At 47.1% G+C, this 20,250-nt stretch overlaps 1 protein-coding gene across 1 annotated transcript in view; it reads left to right on the top strand.

Moving 5' to 3' along the window:
- Positions 1-20,250, top strand: part of znf536 (zinc finger protein 536) — an 81,416-nt gene that overhangs the window by 28,597 nt on the left and 32,569 nt on the right. Inside the window, exons 3-4 of the mRNA XM_076287732.1 lie at positions 7,817-7,975; positions 13,650-15,488. Of these exons, the coding sequence (XP_076143847.1) occupies positions 7,817-7,975; positions 13,650-15,488 (1,998 nt within the window). The remainder of the gene's footprint in view (positions 1-7,816; positions 7,976-13,649; positions 15,489-20,250) is intronic.

The following is a 20,250-nucleotide window of genomic DNA, read 5'->3' on the forward strand; positions in this document are numbered from 1 at the left end:
ATGTAAAGACATAGGAGCCTGTGTAATAGTATTTCTAATGGCTCATCTAACCTTGGGGGACAGTAGAGGGAGAGAGAGAGAGAGAGAGAGACAGACAGACAGAGAGAGAGAGAGAGAGAGGAGGAAGATGCAGAGGGACAGTTTTAGAGCCACTTTGCCCAAATGTGCAGCTTTCTAAAATTTATTCTGATCGAGCTGCTCACTCAAGAGACGCTCCTGTGTTTGGAGCTGCATGATAAATCTTTTTATTTCATTTTCCGAGACACTGGACAAGTTCATGTAAGAGTAAAACAGGGAACGTCCTTGGATCTGGCGATTTATAGCTCACATGGCTGCTGCGTGAGCAACGCGTTCAGGTTCTACCGTGAAACTCCTACAGACGAGACACAAGTTCCTATGTGTCTACATTAAACAACCACTGCTGCCACTCCGCCTATAGGAAATAAATACACAAAAATAAGACCAAACTAAAGACAAACACTCAGAAATGAGACAAATCAAAAGCTAACAGAAATGCGTCCTGCTATGGAGATGTCTGTGATAACAAAGTGCTCTGCAATAGTCCTTTAATGCGTAGGGTGACTTTTCCATTTCTTTGTCTCATTAGCGTAATCTTTTGGAAGCTTCAGGACAATGGTTCAGGTGGCGGCGGTGGTGAGCATACCTGGCAGTGGCTCTCACATGTGGATCTGTAACAGGGCTTTATGATTGCCTGTTGTACTTGTTGTTGATTTGGTCTGCTGGAAAATGAATAGGAAATCAATGTCAGGCGAGGCCGTGTTTTTTTGCCTTCCTTTATGGAGCGTTAAAGGTGCAGAGCCGTGGCTTGTTGAGGGCTGATTGTGATCAGATGGAGTGTACCAGTGACGGACGTGCGCTTTAGATTTTCATATAAGGTCATTTTTCTTTTCGTCTTTTTAGTAGAGGTGCTGTTTGTTCGGTGTGAGCTCTGCAATAGATGCAATAGAATAGAGTTTGTTTTTGTATAAATGCTACAGGCTAATCGGAGAGCATCTTTTATATTTGCATCCTGCTCCTCATTCTCAGTCAATCTGCTCTCATCAATCTCTCTCTCTCTCTCCCTCTGTATTTGAGTGGCACCCTTTCTCCCCTGTTCTCCAATGAAAATCCATGGAAAGCAGAGTATCCCTGTGAAGACAGGATCTACCCAGCCTTCACTAATGATAAACAGCCAAGCCCTGCCAAAATGTGTCTCTGTGTGTGACCAGATTCATATTGTGTGCATGTGTGTTTGTGTGTCCACATGATGAATATTTACCATGTTTAACAGCAGCCAGCCCCTTCTTACTGATGCTCTCCTAAAAAAAACGCCCCCCCACCCCCCCCCCCACACACACACACACACCCTGGACCCCTGTCCCTCTGGAGAGACGCGGGTGTTTCGTCTCTCCCCTCATGCGTAGGGACAGCAGTGTCCACGGTTGTCTCGCTCACACCCTTCAGAGCTGTGATCATCCTGCTGCATGATAAAGTTAGTGAGACCTCAGTGCTTCTTCAGCATCCAGCATTTTGTCTTTTTCTTCTCCTTCGTCTTCTCTCCTGCACTCATTTATTTATTTATCATTATTTTCTCCCCCCCCCCCCTTCCCGCCGTTGCTCTTTGAAGCCTGAAACAGACTTGTGAAGAGAAAACAAAGATGGGTGCATGCCAGGCACAAACTTATGGCACCATTCCTGTTCCCCGAGCTCGGCGGAGGCATAGCCTTTAAAGAGGGAGAGGCGCACCTTCTGTCACTGGCGGAGGGAGGGAGAGAGGGAGGGAGGGAGGGAGGGAAGGAAGGAGAGAGAAAAAAGGGAGACAGAGTGCTAGGGAGGTACTGACCGCGGTTAGAAGCATTGTCATTGACACTTGTGTTTGGGCAGCATTGTGACCTTTCGCGGCCATGTCACGTTTTTGTGTTGGAGGTCTTCTACTACATCAAAAAGGCGCGATACCAAGCAGCCAAGCTGCACGCTACATAATACACTACTAGAGTGGTGGTGATTCATTGGGAAGAGAGCCCTTAAATTTAGTCAAGGCCCTGCGCTTGCCAGAAAAAAAGGCATGAAAAAAGAGAAAAACAGAAGATGAATAATCTTTAAGATCTGGAAATCAAACAGTGAATGTTAATTCCATCTGACCTCTTCTTCACTCTGAAATGCAGAACAAATGTGTGCAGGGAAAGAAAAAAAATCAGAAAAGAAAAAAAAAAAAAAAACTCTGTGCCTTTCGTCAAGCATAAAAAGGAGAATCATTTCCCCCACTCCTTTTATAATCCCACTTTCAGTCAGCCCAGCGCTAATAAATATAAATGTTTGTGATTAGCATCTCGGCGGCACAGGTGCATGTTTGTTGCGAGGGGAGGCATGTTCATTAATTTTCGGCGATGAAAAGTGCACTGCGCCATAAACACAGAGTCCAAAAAACTGCACCGGCTGATAAATGAATGCACAGATTGTTAATGTACCATTGTATGGCTGAGCCTCGGCAAGCTTTAAAAAAAGGGGGGAAAAAACACCCTTCCTGCCAAATTGGTGTTAGCTGGAGGTACGACGGGCAGCCCTTTTTCAAGGTCCAGATTACACAAGATGGGGCTTTTAAACTGGCCTCAGTGTGTGTGTGTGTGTGTGTGTGTGTTTGTGTTCTTTTCCCTTACACATAGGATCTGTGGATTATATAGACAACTCATCCCCCCTGCTGTGCTCCCTGTACCATGTGTTCTGTAATTAGACTTTCCTCTCTCTCCCCCACCCCTCTCCCCCCCCCCCCCCCCCCCACACACACACACACAAAACAAACAATCACATACATTCACTCATATTCTCTACACTCTCTTTTGGACTGGTGTTTAGTGTGGACTTGGGTTCCAGAACCAGCATAGCATACTGAGGGCATGGACGCACCATCCTGAGAATGCCATTTGGCACACAAGCACCCGTTTGGCCTTATGTGTTATACCCTAGAATTAAGCTGTTAAAACCATTTTCCCTCCAACACACTAGATTTAATCCACAGTGTTCGCAAATTGTTATTATCATCATTATTTCATATCTGCTTTAATCTGTTCTTGCAATCTGTGAGGAGTTTTTAATGCTTCATATGCTGTGTGGCACAAACAGAAATATATATAAGCTCAATGCCTTCTTATTCAATGCTACATATTAAATGCATAGAAAATTGGTTTATTTTATTGAAATAAGATGTGCCCCTAAATATAAAAATGTGTATCAAATAATGGCAGTGCTTGCAGAAAGAAAACATAGCTCTCTTGCAGACAAAGAAAAAACTCTGCTGAAAATGGTTGTTTTTCAGTTGCTGTGAAAATGTTTTATTAGGGGACCGCTGAACACCTGCCTTAAAATGTCGTTTCAACATCTCCCGAATGCCATTTTGCTTAATTGACTTGGAAATGGCCCAAATGTATTGCTGAATGCAGTCTAATTAATATTAATAATAAATGCCATTATTAACATCAAAGAACATCTGGTGCCCCTGTTTACCCGCATGCCTTATATGTAACACATTTGGTGGCTGTTTCATCTCGCAAACATAGTGGGGGTAAACACTTTTTGAATTTTATATTTTTTAGTTTAGTTCATTTTCATTTAATTCATTTATTTCCTGCTTGACACATGGGTCACTGTCAGTGGACTCCCCTTGCTGTCCATGCTGCATTTGAGGGTCTGGCTCAAAGAGCTCTGGAGTGTTTTCCCTGGGCTGGACCCAGTTGCTGTGATACCATGGAGGGTTCCAGGTCCCTGGTGGACACCTTAAAAAAAGAAAAAAAGATAGAGAGAACCAAACTGCTTCTACAAGCATCTGTGCTGAGAGAGAGATGCATTAGGAGCTTTTTTGTGGCCATAAATCACACGACTAAATAACTTTAATCTAAAATTTCATTAAGTAGTCCTTGTCAGGTAGTAAAAGCAGGGGATAATGCAGTAGTCTTTAATGATAATTGGTGTTTGGTTAATAAATTCTGTGAGTTCCGATTACTTTCTAGCAGTCGCTAGAATGCTAGCCTCAGCAGTGTAACTAAACCTCAAATTGATTAACTCGCCTGAACCAGCCCGTTCACAAAGATGGCACCCGTCCAAATCAAAAAAGAGAGAGCCGAGCATCAGCCGCATGGTGTTGTGTTGCTCCGGCGTAAGGAAATCAAGTCCCCTCGGGCGCATTTTTAAAAGCCTAATGCCTTTCAAATGATGTCATCACATTTTACCTTCTCTCTCTCTCTCTCTCTTTCTCCATATCTCTTTCTCTTCCTTGCTTTTACTTCCCCTCTGTCTCTCTCCCATTTTCTATATCTGAATGTTTCCTACACGTTTTGCTCCATCCTTATTGGTCGCTGCAGAGGAAGAGAGGTCAATGGCTTTGACAGAGCACATGACACATTATAATAATGGAGAGAGGAGACATCTTGTGTTTTTATGATTCTGTTTTTTTTTCTCTCCCTCTTTCCTGAAAGTGATATCACAGTAATCAAAACCACAGAACAATTTAGCGTGGAAGTGTGATTGTAAGAGCACCATTAAGGGCTTTTTTTTTCACTGGGTTGTATCTTTGTTGTTATTGTTTTTTGTCATTAATGGGAACAGGGTGTGGTCTGTCTCGAGATGTTTAGTTCTCAGAGAATGATTTCTCAGACAGACAAACACAAACACACAAACACACACACACACACACACACACACACATCCAAATGCAGAGAGGTTGCGTGGCACATGCTAGTGTAGCTGCATGTTTAGCACGACTCCTGTGGCGTTCCCCCTGGTGGTAGCTGCAGTTTTCTTTTTTCTTTTTTTTTTTTTTATTGTGTCACTCGGAGCGAGCTCTCGGTGTCAGAGATGCGGCGTGGCTGACAGCAGGCAGAATGACTGATAGTCATCCTCTTCCCAGATGGCCTGTACAACTCCGCTCCAATCTGATCCCGGCCCTTTGTTCTGGCATGTTCCATTACATTTGGGTGAGCCCAATAAAGGCCGCCAGCCCGGGAGCTGCTCGCAGATCAGGGGAGCTGAATAATATCTGTGCAGCTGCGTGGCGTTCCTGCACTCCTCTCCAGCACACGTGGAGTAGCAGGTCTCAGAATCCAACCAAGTACTGTACACACACACACACACAAACACACACTCTCTCTCTCACACACACACACTCTCTCTCTCACACACACACACACACACACACACACACATTGAAAAACACTAAAGAACACTAACTGTTGAATAAATCTTGAGATGGTGGGACAAATACAGGTGATCATGATGGTAGTAAGTTAAATTGTCATTCACCCTAATAATAAAACAAGTCAGCACTTCTAATTATTGGATTAATCAGTAGTTAGCTGTGTCTGATCCAGATCAAGTCAGGCTGTCTTTTCCTTACGTGTAATCAGCCTGTCTTGGAACATCTTTAAAACTGTCATATGCCCACGGGCAAATGATAAATCTGACAGAAAGCAGCCCATGAGAATTTAATGTTTCAAATCCCCCAACAAGGTAAAAATGTGGCAGCCGTTGCTTTCTTCTGACAATCATTTTAATAATGTTTCTCCAACTGATTCTCCCCCCGTTTTTGCATGGAAAGAAAAGGAGTGGAGAAATGGAAAATCAATAGGCTGAAAATAGTTTTAGGTGGTGGGCTATGGAGAATGTCTCTGCCCCAGACCCCCGCTGCTGAAAGATGACGCAGAATATATGGGGTGACCTTCAAATGTCATAAATGTGTTGTGCAATAAACTGTCAATATTTGTGGTTATACGGCGCGGGATGACTTTTACAGTAATTGGAACAGCCGTATTAAAAGCTGGGGATCAGTCAGCTGATTAAAGACAGCCTTGCCGGACACCCATGGCCTGAGTGTGTGTGTGTCTATGTGTGTGTGCGTGTGTGTGTGTCTGTGTGTTTATGTGGTGTTCCACGTCCAAAAATACAGCCGAGAGGTTGATGCACAGTGTGTCTGAAGAGTTGATGGAGGAGGGAGCTTAGTCTCCACGGACTGAGAGATGGAGAGAGATACACTAAAGCATATCCACTAGACTTTACTGCACCTTTAGCCTATGTTATAAGTGTGGCCAGACTGGAATATCAAATCAAAAGTCATTACAGCTATTTGTATATATATTTATGAATACATAAATAGACATATTTTGTTTGTATATTTTATAGAACAATGTACTGTATGAATGTGTATAAATGTGTACTGTATATCTCTGTTTGTGTGTGTGTGTGTGTGTGTGTGTGTTTGTGGTTTGTGCATGCCTGAGTTCAAGTGTTTGTTTGTGCTGTATACACTTGTGTCTGTGTGTGTGTGTGTGTGTGTGTGTGTGTGTGTGTGTGTGTTAAGGTCAGTAAACTGGGGCACACATTGTGTCCCCTGGTTGCACATAGCTAGTTTTCACTGTCGCCATGGCAGGGGAGGCAAATCGCATGAACGTGATCAGTCACAAGAGTTGGAGAGATGCTGACTTCAGTCTTTCTTTTTTAACTTCTTAAATCTCATTTGATTCTTAAAAGAGGCTGGAGCAAAAGGGAAAGATTACTGCAGGGGAAAGCTTTTGATTGTGTCAAATGGGTGCCTAAGTGGGTTGCACCATTCACTGACTTGCATGCCATATCATGTGCCACCACAAGGAGAAAAATAAGAAAAGAAAAAGGGAAAAAAGGAGAGAAATTTCCTTTCAGCCTTATTTTTGTGCCATTGTGGGTCATGCGCTTTTGCTGCTGTGTAACCCAGGCGGGTGCAGAGAGCAGGTCGAGCCCAGGCCTGGACACTGGGGTTTGTTGTGTGCACACACAGTGTACCCAAGTCATCCTCCTCCTCCTCTTCCTCCTCCTCCCCTCTCTCCCTCTCCCTCTCCGTCTCTCTGATGCTCCCCTTTAGCTGCGCTGGGACATGCAGGGTGTTTTTTTTTCTTTCTTTCTTTCTCTCTCTCTCTCTCTCTCTCTCTCTATCGCCAAGGTTGTTTGTTGTCACTGTTGATTTCTCCACTTGTCAGATCTTTGGGAGTCACCTTAACACGGCGCTGGTGAAAGGCACTGGATGGCAGAGTGGTACTTGATAACGCACAAAGGTGTGAGCTGTAGGGTTACATGAGGCTGGGGGAGGTGAGGAACTTAGAGGGGGGGGGGGGGCGACTGCTCCTTTTTTTGTGTTGCGTGGTAGCAGTGGTGGGGAGACGGCGTGGGTGTCTCCGGTTAAAATTGAAATGAATTCGCCGCAGTTCATTATCTCTCGCAAGTTGGGATTGTTGGTCTTGACACGTTCATATAAGTATTTGGCACCATGGCAGCTCAATCAGGCCCGGGTCGCTGTTATCACCCTCTCATATCTCTGACGCGAGCGACGTCACCTGTCAAAACCGGGGCGCATGCTGCGGCAAACGCAGGGCCCTGTGCTGACATTGCCGTTTCCTTTCTGGTATTGTTCATTTCGACACAATCCGCCATATGCTACCCTGGCGATGATGATAGCGTGGATAAAACATTCAGGTGTTGGAGCGCAGGCACGGGGGGGGCGGGGGGGGGGGGTCGGACCCCACGTCTCCAAACAAGGCTGAAAGCTTATGAACTGTCAGCGTTCTGTCAGCTGCGAATGGCTGAGAAAAATAGCGGCACACGTGAACCCATTGAAGTGTTTGACTTTGTGTGGCGTTAGCAGATTTGGGTGGCAAAAGGGAGGAAGACAGAGAGAAAAGAATCTCTCTTTCTCTCTCTCTCACACATTGCTGGTTTGAAGTGACACTGAACACTCATTTTTCTGTCTCTCTCTCTCTCTTTCTACCCCTTCCCCCTCTCCACCTTTCTGTTGTTCCAGATGTGGGAGATGACCTGACAAAGAGCGTGGGGGCCGTGCAGCCCCCCACCCCCCAGCACCGGGAGCGTGGCGTGGGCTCGGCCATGAAGGACTGCCCCTACTGCGGGAAGAGCTTCCGCACCTCCCACCACCTGAAGGTCCATCTGAGGATACACACAGGTGAGCCGTCCTTCAGCGTCGAGCTCCGCGCTCGGCACCTGTCCTCCCCGCGACCGCTTCCACAGCGAAGGCTCACCATGCTGTTTGCCAGCCGGCGCTACCTACTGGCACCGCGTAGAAGTTGTCCTTGATTAGAGTAATGATGTGGACACGCAAAGTTCAATGGCCAAAGCGAGACCCCCGCCGCTGTAACCCCTGGGCAAAGCTAATGCTAACTGGCAGGCAGACGTGTCCTAGTTAGCATGAGACCACCGCCACACTGACCAAGTGCTCCTCGACCACAGACAGAGAAGAAAGCACAGCACTGACACGGCCAGAAGCTAAACGCACACAATATTTCCACGTTTCAAAATAATACAGTAGTTTTAGTCAGAGTGGGAGAATAACCGTTTACTCTGCTCGGGTCTCAGTAGACGGCCCGTACTGTAGATGCAAAGTGTCCTCATTACAGCGTTGCATGGGGATGAAATGTGTACTTTCAGCAGAATCCAGTGATCTTTCACAGCTGTATTTGTTATTTGTGCGCGACCCTGCACCAACTCTCTGAAGTGCACTGTTGATACCAAACGCTTTATCCTTAAAACCCTCATCTCAGACAGCAGAGGGGAAAAAAATGAAAATGAATGTCGGTGGAGTGCCAATAAAGGTATGGCCTGCGCTTGCCGAACTTAAAATGGAAATCACTTGCAGCGCAGGAAATTATTTTTTTTCCCTTCCTTTTTGGTATGTGCTTAAGAGGCAGCGAGGAGAGAGAGGACCACCCAACGTGCATCCGTCCCCACTAATAAGTAGCACATACCTCCGCTCTGGCAGGGAATTAGGGAGTGATTGCATGGCAGGGCCCAGCGTTTGCTCACTGACGGCTGGGAATCCCCCGGCGAAGAGCCCCCCTCTGTCCAACCACCAGCCGGCCAGTGCCTGCGCCTCCACCCCCCCCCCCCCCCAATCCACCTCCACGGAGTGAACCGTTGAAAAAAAAAAAACTAAGGGGGCTTAGCTCGTCCACATTGCCCCAGCGACAGGGGAGCTGAGAGCTAGCAGCGGGGGGAGCTGTGTTTCTAACCCAGGGAGCATGAGTTATGCTTGCTCTGAGTGGAGGGTAAGGGTCCCCCAAAGGGCCATATTTCAGCCAAGAGGAAACAGAGGCCCTGGTCCCTGAGCCTCCGTTAACTCACTCACTTGCTCGCTCCCGCGCTGCTCCAGTCCACGTGTGCGGAGAGGGAGGCTGACGAGTGTCCAGCCCCTGCAGCCGTGCGGCGCCCGGGCTACTGCTCTGATGCCTTCCCAAGCTGTGGTCCTCCTCTAGCGCTAGTCCATCACTCAGTGTTTTCCCTTTTGGTGAAGAGGCGCAGGATATGTGCGTTGCTGTGGCATCCACGAGCCGGCTCGGCCATTAAAAGTCCATATTGACCCCTTGATGCAAACACGAGTTGACGCATAAATGATAGAGAAGCTCCCTTCAGTATCCTGGCGTCACTGCACATCACAAAAGGATTGCTTACTGAAAGGGTCTTGTGCATTGTGCAACACACAATGTTAGATTAATGACTCACTAACATTTTGTTGAAAGGAATGAAGTGAATTTAAATTTCTCTAAAAGTTAAAGAGCTAATGTTACGGTATTAATTTCCTCTCGAACAGTGAGTGGGAAAATATCCATTAGCGAAATTAAGCACAGTTTCTAGGTAGCTAACATTGTGCAGCGTACAGTGTGGGGCCATAGTTAATGAACACTGCAGAGGGTGATATTTCATTATACAAATTAATGCTCACATTTTAATGGGAAAGTCACATAATGAATCTAGGCTTCAGTGACAGCAATTAGAGACACAGATTGTCCCCTTCTGGACAAGGCAGTATTTAGCAGTAAGCAGCTGTGTGTAAAAAATAAAAAGGTCCTCACTCTTGACAACGGGTGTGCATAACTTGAGGGTGAAAAGAGGCAGCACAGTTCACACTCACCTTTATTTAAAACAGAGGGACACGAGAGCCCGACTCCTCAGTTAACCTTGGTGATGGAAAGCTTTGTCCTGGGGCTGTGTCAATGTGGGGACAAGGACCTGCCCCTTCTGGATTAGATGGCGTATTTCACTGCTACATTATGTAGTGTTATGAAGGCTAGCAGCTGAGCCTGGGGGGATGATTTGCAGTTGTTTCAGTGTGTTACTGAGGTGCTCTGCATTTTGTCCATGGCAGAAATAATGTACTCTGTGCAAGAGTGTCTATTTCCAGACCAGACCATTTAGGGTTGTTTTTTTTGTTGTTGAAAAAAAGTGTGTTGGTTTGTGTTTTTTTTTTTCTCAAGGCAAGAATGTACGGATTTGAGGTTCAAAATGTTATACATTTGGATGTAAGTACAAATAAAGTCTGTAACTATAGGTGTGAGGTGGGGACTGCTGGATAGCTACTCTGGGTTTCAAGTCTCAGTCCAAATAAAACCAAAAAGAGGCACTTGTTCCAGCTCGAGTCAATCTCCCCTCTCCCTGCGGAATGCAAGCTGCCTTTTCACTATTATGTAAAGCCATATGGAAATTCATCTTAAAGTATGTCATATCTATTAACCATTTTAATTGCCCTTCTGTAGAGGCTCTGGGTGTTTATTCAGAGTGGTTACTATGGAGTTGTGACAAATCGCACAAATCCAGATGAAATCAGTTTGAGCCGGACTTCTTCAAGTGCAGCTACCCACAGCACAGTGTTTAAAAAATGAGAAAAGTTGGTAGATGATAACAAATAAGTACCATACTCACTGACAAAGCCTTGCTGTATTTTCCCTGTCATATAGGAACAGATGGCAATTAGATATGTGTTTTTTTCCACACCATTTTTATTAAGTCAGTCTATCAACAACAGCAAGGGAAATAAAACATTCCCCTTTTTCTCCCTTAAATGATGAGAAATAGTAATTTCTCTACCTCTCTGCCTTGGCTATCCATTATGTTTTTCAGAGGTTGTGCTGTTTGTGTGGATATCAATTAAAAGTGGATTAACGGGTACATAATGACCTTTAGCAGTAAATTGTGTGTAATGTTGCAAGGCAGGATACAGTATATTCCCCAGATGTCACACATGCCCCTGACGTATGATGGAGCAGATGTCTTACTGAGCCCAAATGGTCCACAAAGAACACGCCACACACACACACACACATACACACACACACACACACACACAGAGGGACTCATCATGCACAAATAGTTAACATACAACACTGCACATGTATTATGCATCATGTTGATTTCTCTCTCTCGCTCTTTGTCTAGATGTAGGCATTTTTATGCCATGTTTATGTTTGCTTACATCCATATGTTTACCGAAATGTGAAGCACATTGTTATCAGACATCATTGATAACAACTTTTGCATTATGTGTGTGTTTCCCTGGCAGTGTCTTTAACAATGGATCTGAGCTAGAACACAATGTGAAAAAAGGAAAGAAAAAAGCAGATCACTCTAATTTGGCTTTAATTTTGGGCCCAGAATATCATTTTGTCCAGTTAAAGGAATTGAGAATGATCATTTGCATCAGGGACGTTTCCTTATTAAATCAGGCCAAGCCCCTGTTATCCTGCTCACAGGATAAGCACTTATTGGGTTAAAAGCTCATCTCGTATGGTTTATTTTAAATATAATCCTCAAACGCGCTCTTGTGTAAAAGAATAAAGCTCTGGTCCTCTTGTCTTTCTCTCCTTCTCTCTCATTCCTTCTGCCTCCCTCCTTTCTCTTTCTCTCTTTCTCTGGTATCAATATTGTATTGAGTTTGTGTTTGTGGTCCTTTATTTGGTAGCTGTGCAGTGGGTCTGCAGATCTTCGAGTCTTTTTCTGGAATGGTGCCCTCCAAATAATGATAAATTACTTGAGCAGTATGCCATTTGCTAATTATATCCATGATTTACTACAGAGCGAGACTTAAATCATTCAATTCAGTCTTGCGTAACAATGCAACATTTTTTTCAGGTTAAAAATGGTTTCCATGTGTATAATCTAAACATTTTATAGCTATATATACACACACACAATACTTGACAAACATCCTTTTATTTTTGGATTTTTCCATTCCTCTCCCTTCCCTCTGCTGTGGCTGCTGTTTCAGCATTTCATTTTGGGCATGTTACCATGGTTAAAAATCAAGCTTAACATTTTGTTTATTGCTTATTGATTGCAAATCTGGCTTTAATTTTGGCTATACTGTAATTGCTAACAGGATATGTTTTATGCTAAAATATTGAACTATCATCCACAGAAAAAGTGGTTCCCAGTCTAAGCTGTTGTCTTCACAAACCTTTTTACACCACATTTACTAGTTTCCTATCTTGCCATAGATCTGCATAGTACTACAATGCGTCTCCACTTTGTTAGTCAGGGGACCTGTCATGCATTAGTGACTAGTCATTTCATTCTCAATGCAAGTTGGGTTCAGTAATCATATATAATACCTCATGTGGATTTTAAGTGTTTAGGAATTATGAATATACCACATAGCTTTGGCTTGCTTTCCTATGCTACAGTCAGAAAATACATAGGAAACAATATCATTAATTTTCCAAAGAGGCAGCCATGACTTCCATGGCAGCACACTTGACCTCCATCTTATGTCCAATCAAGGAACAAAACCACATGTTACAGAATGGAAAGACAGCAATACAAATAACTATAATTAAAAAGTAAGCAGTGCTATAGAATTACTAAAGACGATTTACTCAGGATTTTAATAAACAATATTAGAAAATGAAAATTAGACAAATTACTTGTTCAGACCTCTTCTGTCACAAACACTTGCGGTATCACCACCACTGCTTTGTTAGACAAAACACTTTTCTCTAAATATAAAACTTGTTATGGTCTCAATACAGTTACATATTAAACTTGTTATAGAGTGGGGGTGCCTGTTATGCATTGCGCACTATTCAAATGTACTAATCCACATATTGAAACAGGTCTTAGAAGAATGCCCATGTGTTGCGCATATGCACATTTGTATGTGTTTGTCTCATTTGTATTCTGCACTCAGCCCTCCGAACGAGGAGCTTTCATCGTCCACATTTGGGTCCAAGAGGTCAGAGTGCTTTCCCCCGAGAACACAGGGCTTCTGCTGAACGTGATTTATCCTTTCCATGATAAACTGCAAATAGAGAGCGTCCGAGAAATCACTGCCTCACCGCCAAGACAGACTCCTGACGGCAACCAAGGCCAAGGGAAAGAGAGGGGGAGAGGGATGGGGGAAGGAGAGAGAATGAGAGAGAGGGGGAGACAGAGAGAGTGGGAGAGAGAAAGAGAGAGAGGACACCAACAGGCAACAGCGGGCTCCCACCAGCACACAATCCCCCATGCAAACAGAGATAACATCCAGACAGTTTTGTTGTCAGCTGAAAATATGATCTCTGTAGTGGACTGAAGGCACCATATGGTGAAATGTTTTTTTGTTGCACCGACGTGAGTGATGGCTCACTCGGCAGAGCTGGATCCATCCGCACTGAAAACCCAACACCCCCTCCTTCTTCCTGAGAGTATGCTGATGAACTAGCTGTTTATAACTAGCTGTGTGGAGATGAACACTGTTGAATGTAAAGGATTTAAGGCCGACAAGTTAATGTAATGGTGACAAGTTAATGTAATGGTGTTATCTTTCCCTCTCTCTCTCTCTCTCCTTTTCTCTCTCGCTCTCTTTCCATCAGGTGAGAAGCCTTACAGATGCCCTCATTGTGACTACGCTGGAACCCAGTCAGCCTCACTGAAGTACCATCTAGAGCGCCACCACCGCGAGCGTCAGAACGGCAGCGGCCCCTCGGCCAACCACCCGCCCACCTCCTCCTCTTCCTCCTCCTCCGAGCACAAGGAGGACCACGGCAAAAGTGGCGGCGCCGTGTTCGCCCGGCCCGACGTCCTGCGCGGCGTCTTCAAAGGCATGATGCCCACCAGCCTGGACTTCCGAGGCAGCCAGCTCCTGCCGCACCAGTGGGCCCCACCCAGCATGCTCTCCCCGAGAGAGAGGGAGCGGGAGCGGGAGAGAGAGCGCCACGGCCTGGGCGCCGACAACACAACCGAGATCGCGAAGAACCCCGAGGTCCCCAACACCGGCGACAGCCCGGCCAGCTTCTCCGACCTGGGCAGGGCCTACCAGAGCATGGTGGGCAACGGAGTGAACTTCCAGGGCTCCCTGCAGGCCTTCATGGACAACTTTGTCCTGAGCTCCCTGAAGAAGGAGAAGGAGATGCGGGAGAGCCAGCTGCAGGGCCCACTCCAGACCCCGGCTCAGCACTACAGCCTGGAGAGCGGCGAGCCCAAGGCCAAGAGGAGCACCAGCGAGGGCGGCATCAGCAGCGGCGGCGGCGGCGGCGGCGGCAACCCGGAGGAGAAGCCCACCGCAGACGCCAAGCCCGCCGAGGGCAAGCCTCGCTCGCACGCCCGCTCCCAGTACGAGCCCCTGGATCTGTCCGTCAGGCCTGACACGGCCTCCCTACCTGGCTCGTCTGTCACCATCCAGGACAACGTGCCGTGGCACGGCTGCCTCTTCTGCTCCTTCACCACCGCCTCCGTGGAGCTGATGGCCCTCCATCTGCAGGCCAACCACCTGGGCAAGGCCAAGCGCGGCGCCGGCGAGGGCAACGACGGCCTGCTGGGCGAAGCGTCTCACGGCCTCGGTGGTAAGGGCCCCCTGGGGGCTCCTCCATCACTCCTGCACCACCACGAGGGCTCCTCCACCCCCCGGGAGAGGGACATGGAGTCTGGGGAGCTGAAGAGCGCCTGGTCCAACCACATGGAGCAGCCTCCACACAAGACCTCCATGGGAGACTTTGCGAGTGACTTCTACAAGCCCTTTGGCCCCCTGTTTGAGGGCTCCGCCCGGGGCCTCCAGGGGCCCCTCGGATTCCTGGAGCACCAGCAGGGGCAGGCGGGCGACGTGGGAGGACCGGGTGGCGGCGCCTCCCTGGACGGGCTCTCGGACAAGGCCTCCTGCGGCGAGACGGAGGCGCCCGAGGAGCGCAGCCAGTCCGAGGGGGAGGAGGCCAGCAGGGAGGAGACCCCCAGCCGCCCCGCCTCCAACACCACCGCCGCCGCCGCCGAGCGGCCAGCTGGTTACAACCACCGCGACGAAGAGGAGGACGACGAGGCCGAGGCCTCACAAGAAGAAATGGAGATGGACGACGACGACGACGACGACTCCCTGCCCACGCAGGTGCCTCTGCGCAACGAGTCCCCTCTGTCCACCAAGGACGCCCTGAGATCCAAGGGTCCCCAGAGCCTCCGCGCGGGCCCCTCTCCCCCACAGCCCCCAGCCCTGGAGAAGCAGTGGCATCAGCAGCAGCAGCAGCAGCAGGCGGGCCTGGGTCTCCTTTCATCTCACGGAGGTCCCCCAGGGCTGCTGAAGCCGGAGCAGGCCCATCTCGAGCAGCAGATGAACATGCTGTCCGTCCTGAGGGCCTTCAGCTCGGAGAACCTCGGCGCCTTCAACGGAGGCCTGGCCAGCAGCACCAGCGGGCCGAGCGGCGGCACCAAGAGAGCGGATGCACCCGGTGAGTCAGACCCCCCTGTGTCTCCGCTCCATACTGTCTACTCCAAGCTCATTCCCGAGAACTCACTCACGCACACACAGTCACGCACACAAACTCACACATACACACTCGACAGCCACAGCAGGTTTACCTTAATGCACACATACATAAAAAGAGATTACAAATGCCCAAGTTATTCAAATGGACATGCCGCGAATTGACACTTTACCCCACAAAAGCTCTTTTGAAAAATAAAATTCAAACAAACAACAGACCCCTTTTCCTGGCAAGATCAAAAGAAGCAAGCTTTACTCTAAAGTGATTTCAACCTTATTTCAAGCAAGTTTAGAAGCTATCGGCCGGGCGAGCAGCCGCAGATTAATCTTTATTACTAGTTGATATTACCTGAGCTGGAGCTCTCTCTCTCTCTTCCCCCACTCCTCCTCTCTCTTTCCCCTGACAGTGCGGGAGCAGGGCAGACCAGCAGCCAGTCAGAGGAGACCCCCCCCCAACTGCCCCCCATGTCATCTCACCGCTTAACTATCTTAGCTTTCATAAAGCCCTCTCCCAAAAGCCCATTACTTTATAAGACCCAAAGATCTATGACCCTGTGAAAAATGAACTGTCAGCTTTCATGATTCTGCTAAGGTTACTGCTGCTTCTCCAGACTCCAGAGCGTTCTCAGAGTGCCCTTTCGGAATTCTTTGGCAATAAAACCGGAGAAAGAAAAGTGAAAGAGAAGAAATAGCAGAATAAAAACAGAAACTGCTCTAAGAAAAGAGTGTGTCATGTTAGAGTGGATAGCTTAAAGCAGAACTTCAGTAAAACAATTTCCATAGTTCCACCCCCATTTATTTATAATATGTCTATTTTTTCATTTAGTGTGTGGTAGTTTAATTCGTATGCCAATATGTCTTTTCACTTTTCTACTCTGAAAGTGATTAAAATGTGACTTTAATTTCAAACTGTGGGTTGAAACATACTGTTTTTCATTTCATTCACTGCTAGGTTGGACTTATTTCTTATCATTTTCAAATATTGCCTAGTGAGAAAGACATTAATTTATTTTCCAACAGGATAGCAACAGTGCAAATAGATACAGGGATTAAAAAGGAGGAAACAAACTTTTATGTTTTTTTTTTACAGAACAATTTCCATTAAATTACTTTGTCCCCACAAATAACTTTTAAGCACTCTGTACATTTGTTTAAATCAGACTAAGTTTTGTAGAAATCTGGAAATTAATTAAAACTGCTGTAGAACTACAGCAAGTATAATGGCATCAGCAAAGACTCAATTCCCACAGTTATATATATATGTAACTGTATTTTTTACAAACAGACATTGATAGATTAATATCCTATTTTAATCAGTTTAATGGGATTTTTTTTTATTCAGTGTAAATAAAAAGGCCCACACTTTTATCAGGCTGTGATAAACCTGTAATAACATAGTTGTGTTACAAATAGCAAACTGATAAACTGCAGGTGTTTAAATAACATGCAGGGCCAACATCTTGTTTAAATGAGATTTGGATCGGCTCTGACGTGGATTTCTCTTTTGGTTTTAATAGAACTGACATATAAAACAAAGTGACGAAAAGGAAAGCAATGTGCGCCTCCGTCTCTGGTCAAAGTAGTTTACATTAACAATTCATGGCGCCCCTGACCTTTTAGTTATGGAAAATATGTCCATCATGGAAGGACCTGTTGCATTTTTAATTTTCTGAGGGGGGTCATTCACAGTGATGGAAATGAATGCCAGTTTTCTGTCTACTGTGTGAATGTCTTGTGTTGTAATGTCCTGGTTTAATCAAAAGCCGTTTGAAAAGTAGCCTTGTGACGTACTGAAAAGCCTGACCTTTATAGATAAGGCTTTGTCTCCGGAACAAAAGTTTTTTGTTTGTGTTTTTTTTCTTTCTTAAAGCATGGCTGTCTCAGCTGCAGGCTGTGAGTGAGGGCAGAGGAGTGAGCTGGCGCTGAGGTGGAGCAGTGTGGGACAAAAGGGACACACCTCACTAATCGCTGTAAAAAGCCAGCCATGACAGGGAAATATAGCCATATACTTTACCTCATGTGTGCAAGGGCAACGCTGGGGCAGCATTTTGAACACAATACAGAAATTAAGCAGATTTGTGGGAGCGTTTGTTTGGGTTGTACGTGTGTGTGTGTGTGTGTGTGTGTGTGTGTGTGTGTGTGTGTGTGTGTGTGTGTGTGTGTGTGTGTGTGCCACAGAGTAAAAGATGAAAAGTATACTGTAGTATTGTTCCATAGTTATCACAAGTGTCCTGTTAGTCCCCATGTGTCTCAGATTACACATACACATAATCGCTCGACTAATGCCTAAAGGTTCAGAACAGCTTTACTGTGGTGTGTGTGTGTGTGTGTGTGCATGTGCATTTCTCGCTCTCTCTCGCACACACACACACACACACACACACACACACACACACACACACACACACACACACACACACACACACACACACACACACAAACACATACTGTACACACACACACACACACACTGCATGTAGTCATTCTCTCTCTGTCCTTCTTCACCTTTCCTCGCTGCTCTCTCGCTGTCTGTACACAGCTGGGTGGAGGGGAGCCAAGCCATACCCCTTCTCACTCAACCCCCTACAAAGTTCAGTCTCCTGGCAACATCCATGGAGAGACCTCACAAGTATACAGAGGTGACAGCAATACAGTAAACAGCATTTCCCCCAGCCAGGGGAACACTCACCATGCATTACACACATAATCAGGCCAGGACACAAACGGCCCGCGCACGCAACAAGACACAACGGCAAGCCAGGCCAGGGGGGGGGAAGGAGAGCCGGTTGGAGGCATTAGTCTTTAAGAGCAGATAAATTCCTCCCGCTTAGATCTGTGAGTGATCTCACTGTACTCTTTCTCATAGTCTGTCCCCTGAGCTACATTAAAAGGCCCCCAACTCACATACAGCATTGCCCTCCTTTCTCCACACACACACACACACACACACAACACACACACACACACACCACACACACAGTCACTATCATATTGTCCATGACCCCTCATTCCAAGTAGCCCTCACTGGCTTCCATGTGCCTGGTCACCCACAGGGATTTAAGAGGCGTGCTCTGTCTGCTCTGCTGTTATTCGGGTCCTGGTGTTGCAGGGGTGGCTGCATTCCCAAATTCAATTCAGATCAGGCAAAATGTGATTATGTGAAGTGGCTTTGCATTAGGTTTGTATGCAAATAGTGCATAAATCATTAATATGTGGAGACTCTCAGCTGATTGGGGCCTGTTGAGCAGGCGAGGGGATGACGTCCATGAGCTCCCCACCGCAGAGACCCCCTCTTGCACACACACACTGATACATATACATAAATGATTAGACACGCATGCACAGGGCAGATGAGGAGAGACAGTCAACACATGTGTGTGTACCCACACACACACAGACCCACACACACACACACACACAGACCCACACACACATCATGTGAGACTGCCAGGGCCATATCTAGTATCATATATGTGTCATAGGAAGCCCCTACAGGAAGACTACTCTGCACAAACAGCTCAAAAGAGTATTTGCCCTGTAGCTTGGTGTTTGTTGGTCTCATTTGTCCAGAAAGGGGTAAAAAAAATATGATCTCGGTGTTGACGCCTCCTCGGCTGTCTGGCCGTATCTGCGGTCCAGTCGATTGGACATGCATTGTTGAGAAAGCCTAATGGCCGTGTGCCATTGTGTGGGCCAGTCATTGTGTAAGTGTATCGCATAATCAATACTCCGTCGTGTCAATGGCATATCTTTAGCCATGCATCGCCAAGCTTTTGGTGTTGGGCCCTCTATAAACACTGTTACTCATAACCCCCCCTGCTCGCTCTCTCTCTCTTTCTCCCACCCCCCCTGGTGTTAATGCAGCCCAGGCAGGCTGGCCACAGGTGGCTCCAACCCCCCCCACCCCCCCACTAGTCTCCACGTAATGTCCCAGGAATGCTGCGTGCGCTCTCTGTGTGGAGATTGGCATGCTGAAGAGGCCAGGTGACAGAGGGGGCAGAGAGGAGAGGGACGGGGCAGTGCGATTTGGGGGACGAGAGGGGAGAACACTTACGCTTAGTGTGAAGCACCTCTCAGAGAGAAGAGGAGAGAGAGTAGAGTAGAGAGAGAGAGAGAGAGAGAGAGAGAGAGACGGAGAGAGAGAGAGAGAGAGAGAGAGAGAGAGAGAGAGAGAGACGGAGAGAGAGAGAGAGAGAGAGAGAGAGAGAGAGAGAGAGAGAGACGGAGAGAAGGCGTCCTTCATCTTCTGTTTGTGTTTTCAGCAACGCACTCTCTCTGCTCTCGCTCCGTGCCCTGTCGGCCGCTGCTCCGATAGCGCTGTTGTGTCTGTTGTTTGTGCTGTTGCGGTTGTTGTTGTTGTTGTTGCCGTCGTCGTCGTCATTGTCGATTGCTAGGTAAACGCTTATCTGGATCCACCTGCCCTCTGGCTCCATTAGCTGTGAGTGAGAAATGGCTCACTTGGCTCTTCTGAGAGCCATAAACAAGCGTGATCCAACACCGCCGCCACCGCGCCGTGCTAATGGGAGATGGAGGCAGGGGATAGTGTTACGCGGTGTGTCCCGCTCCTCCGCTTAGCACAGGCTAGGGGGTGAGAAAGGGGGGCAGGCCGGGGCAGCGCTGGGCGAAGGTGAAGGGGCAGTGGCGCGGACGCCCCCTGGCCGCCTGCCTGCCACATGAGGTCAGTGGGCAGGGCGAGGGCGCGAGGGCCCTGCATGCCGTGCCCGGGG

This window comes from Alosa pseudoharengus, unplaced genomic scaffold (genome assembly GCF_046254945.1).
Source record: "Alosa pseudoharengus isolate Yale_2024_CS ecotype anadromous, Long Island Sound unplaced genomic scaffold, YU_APseudo_1.1 YU_APseudo_1.1_scf_16, whole genome shotgun sequence".
NCBI classification, from domain to species: Eukaryota; Metazoa; Chordata; class Actinopteri; order Clupeiformes; family Clupeidae; genus Alosa; species Alosa pseudoharengus.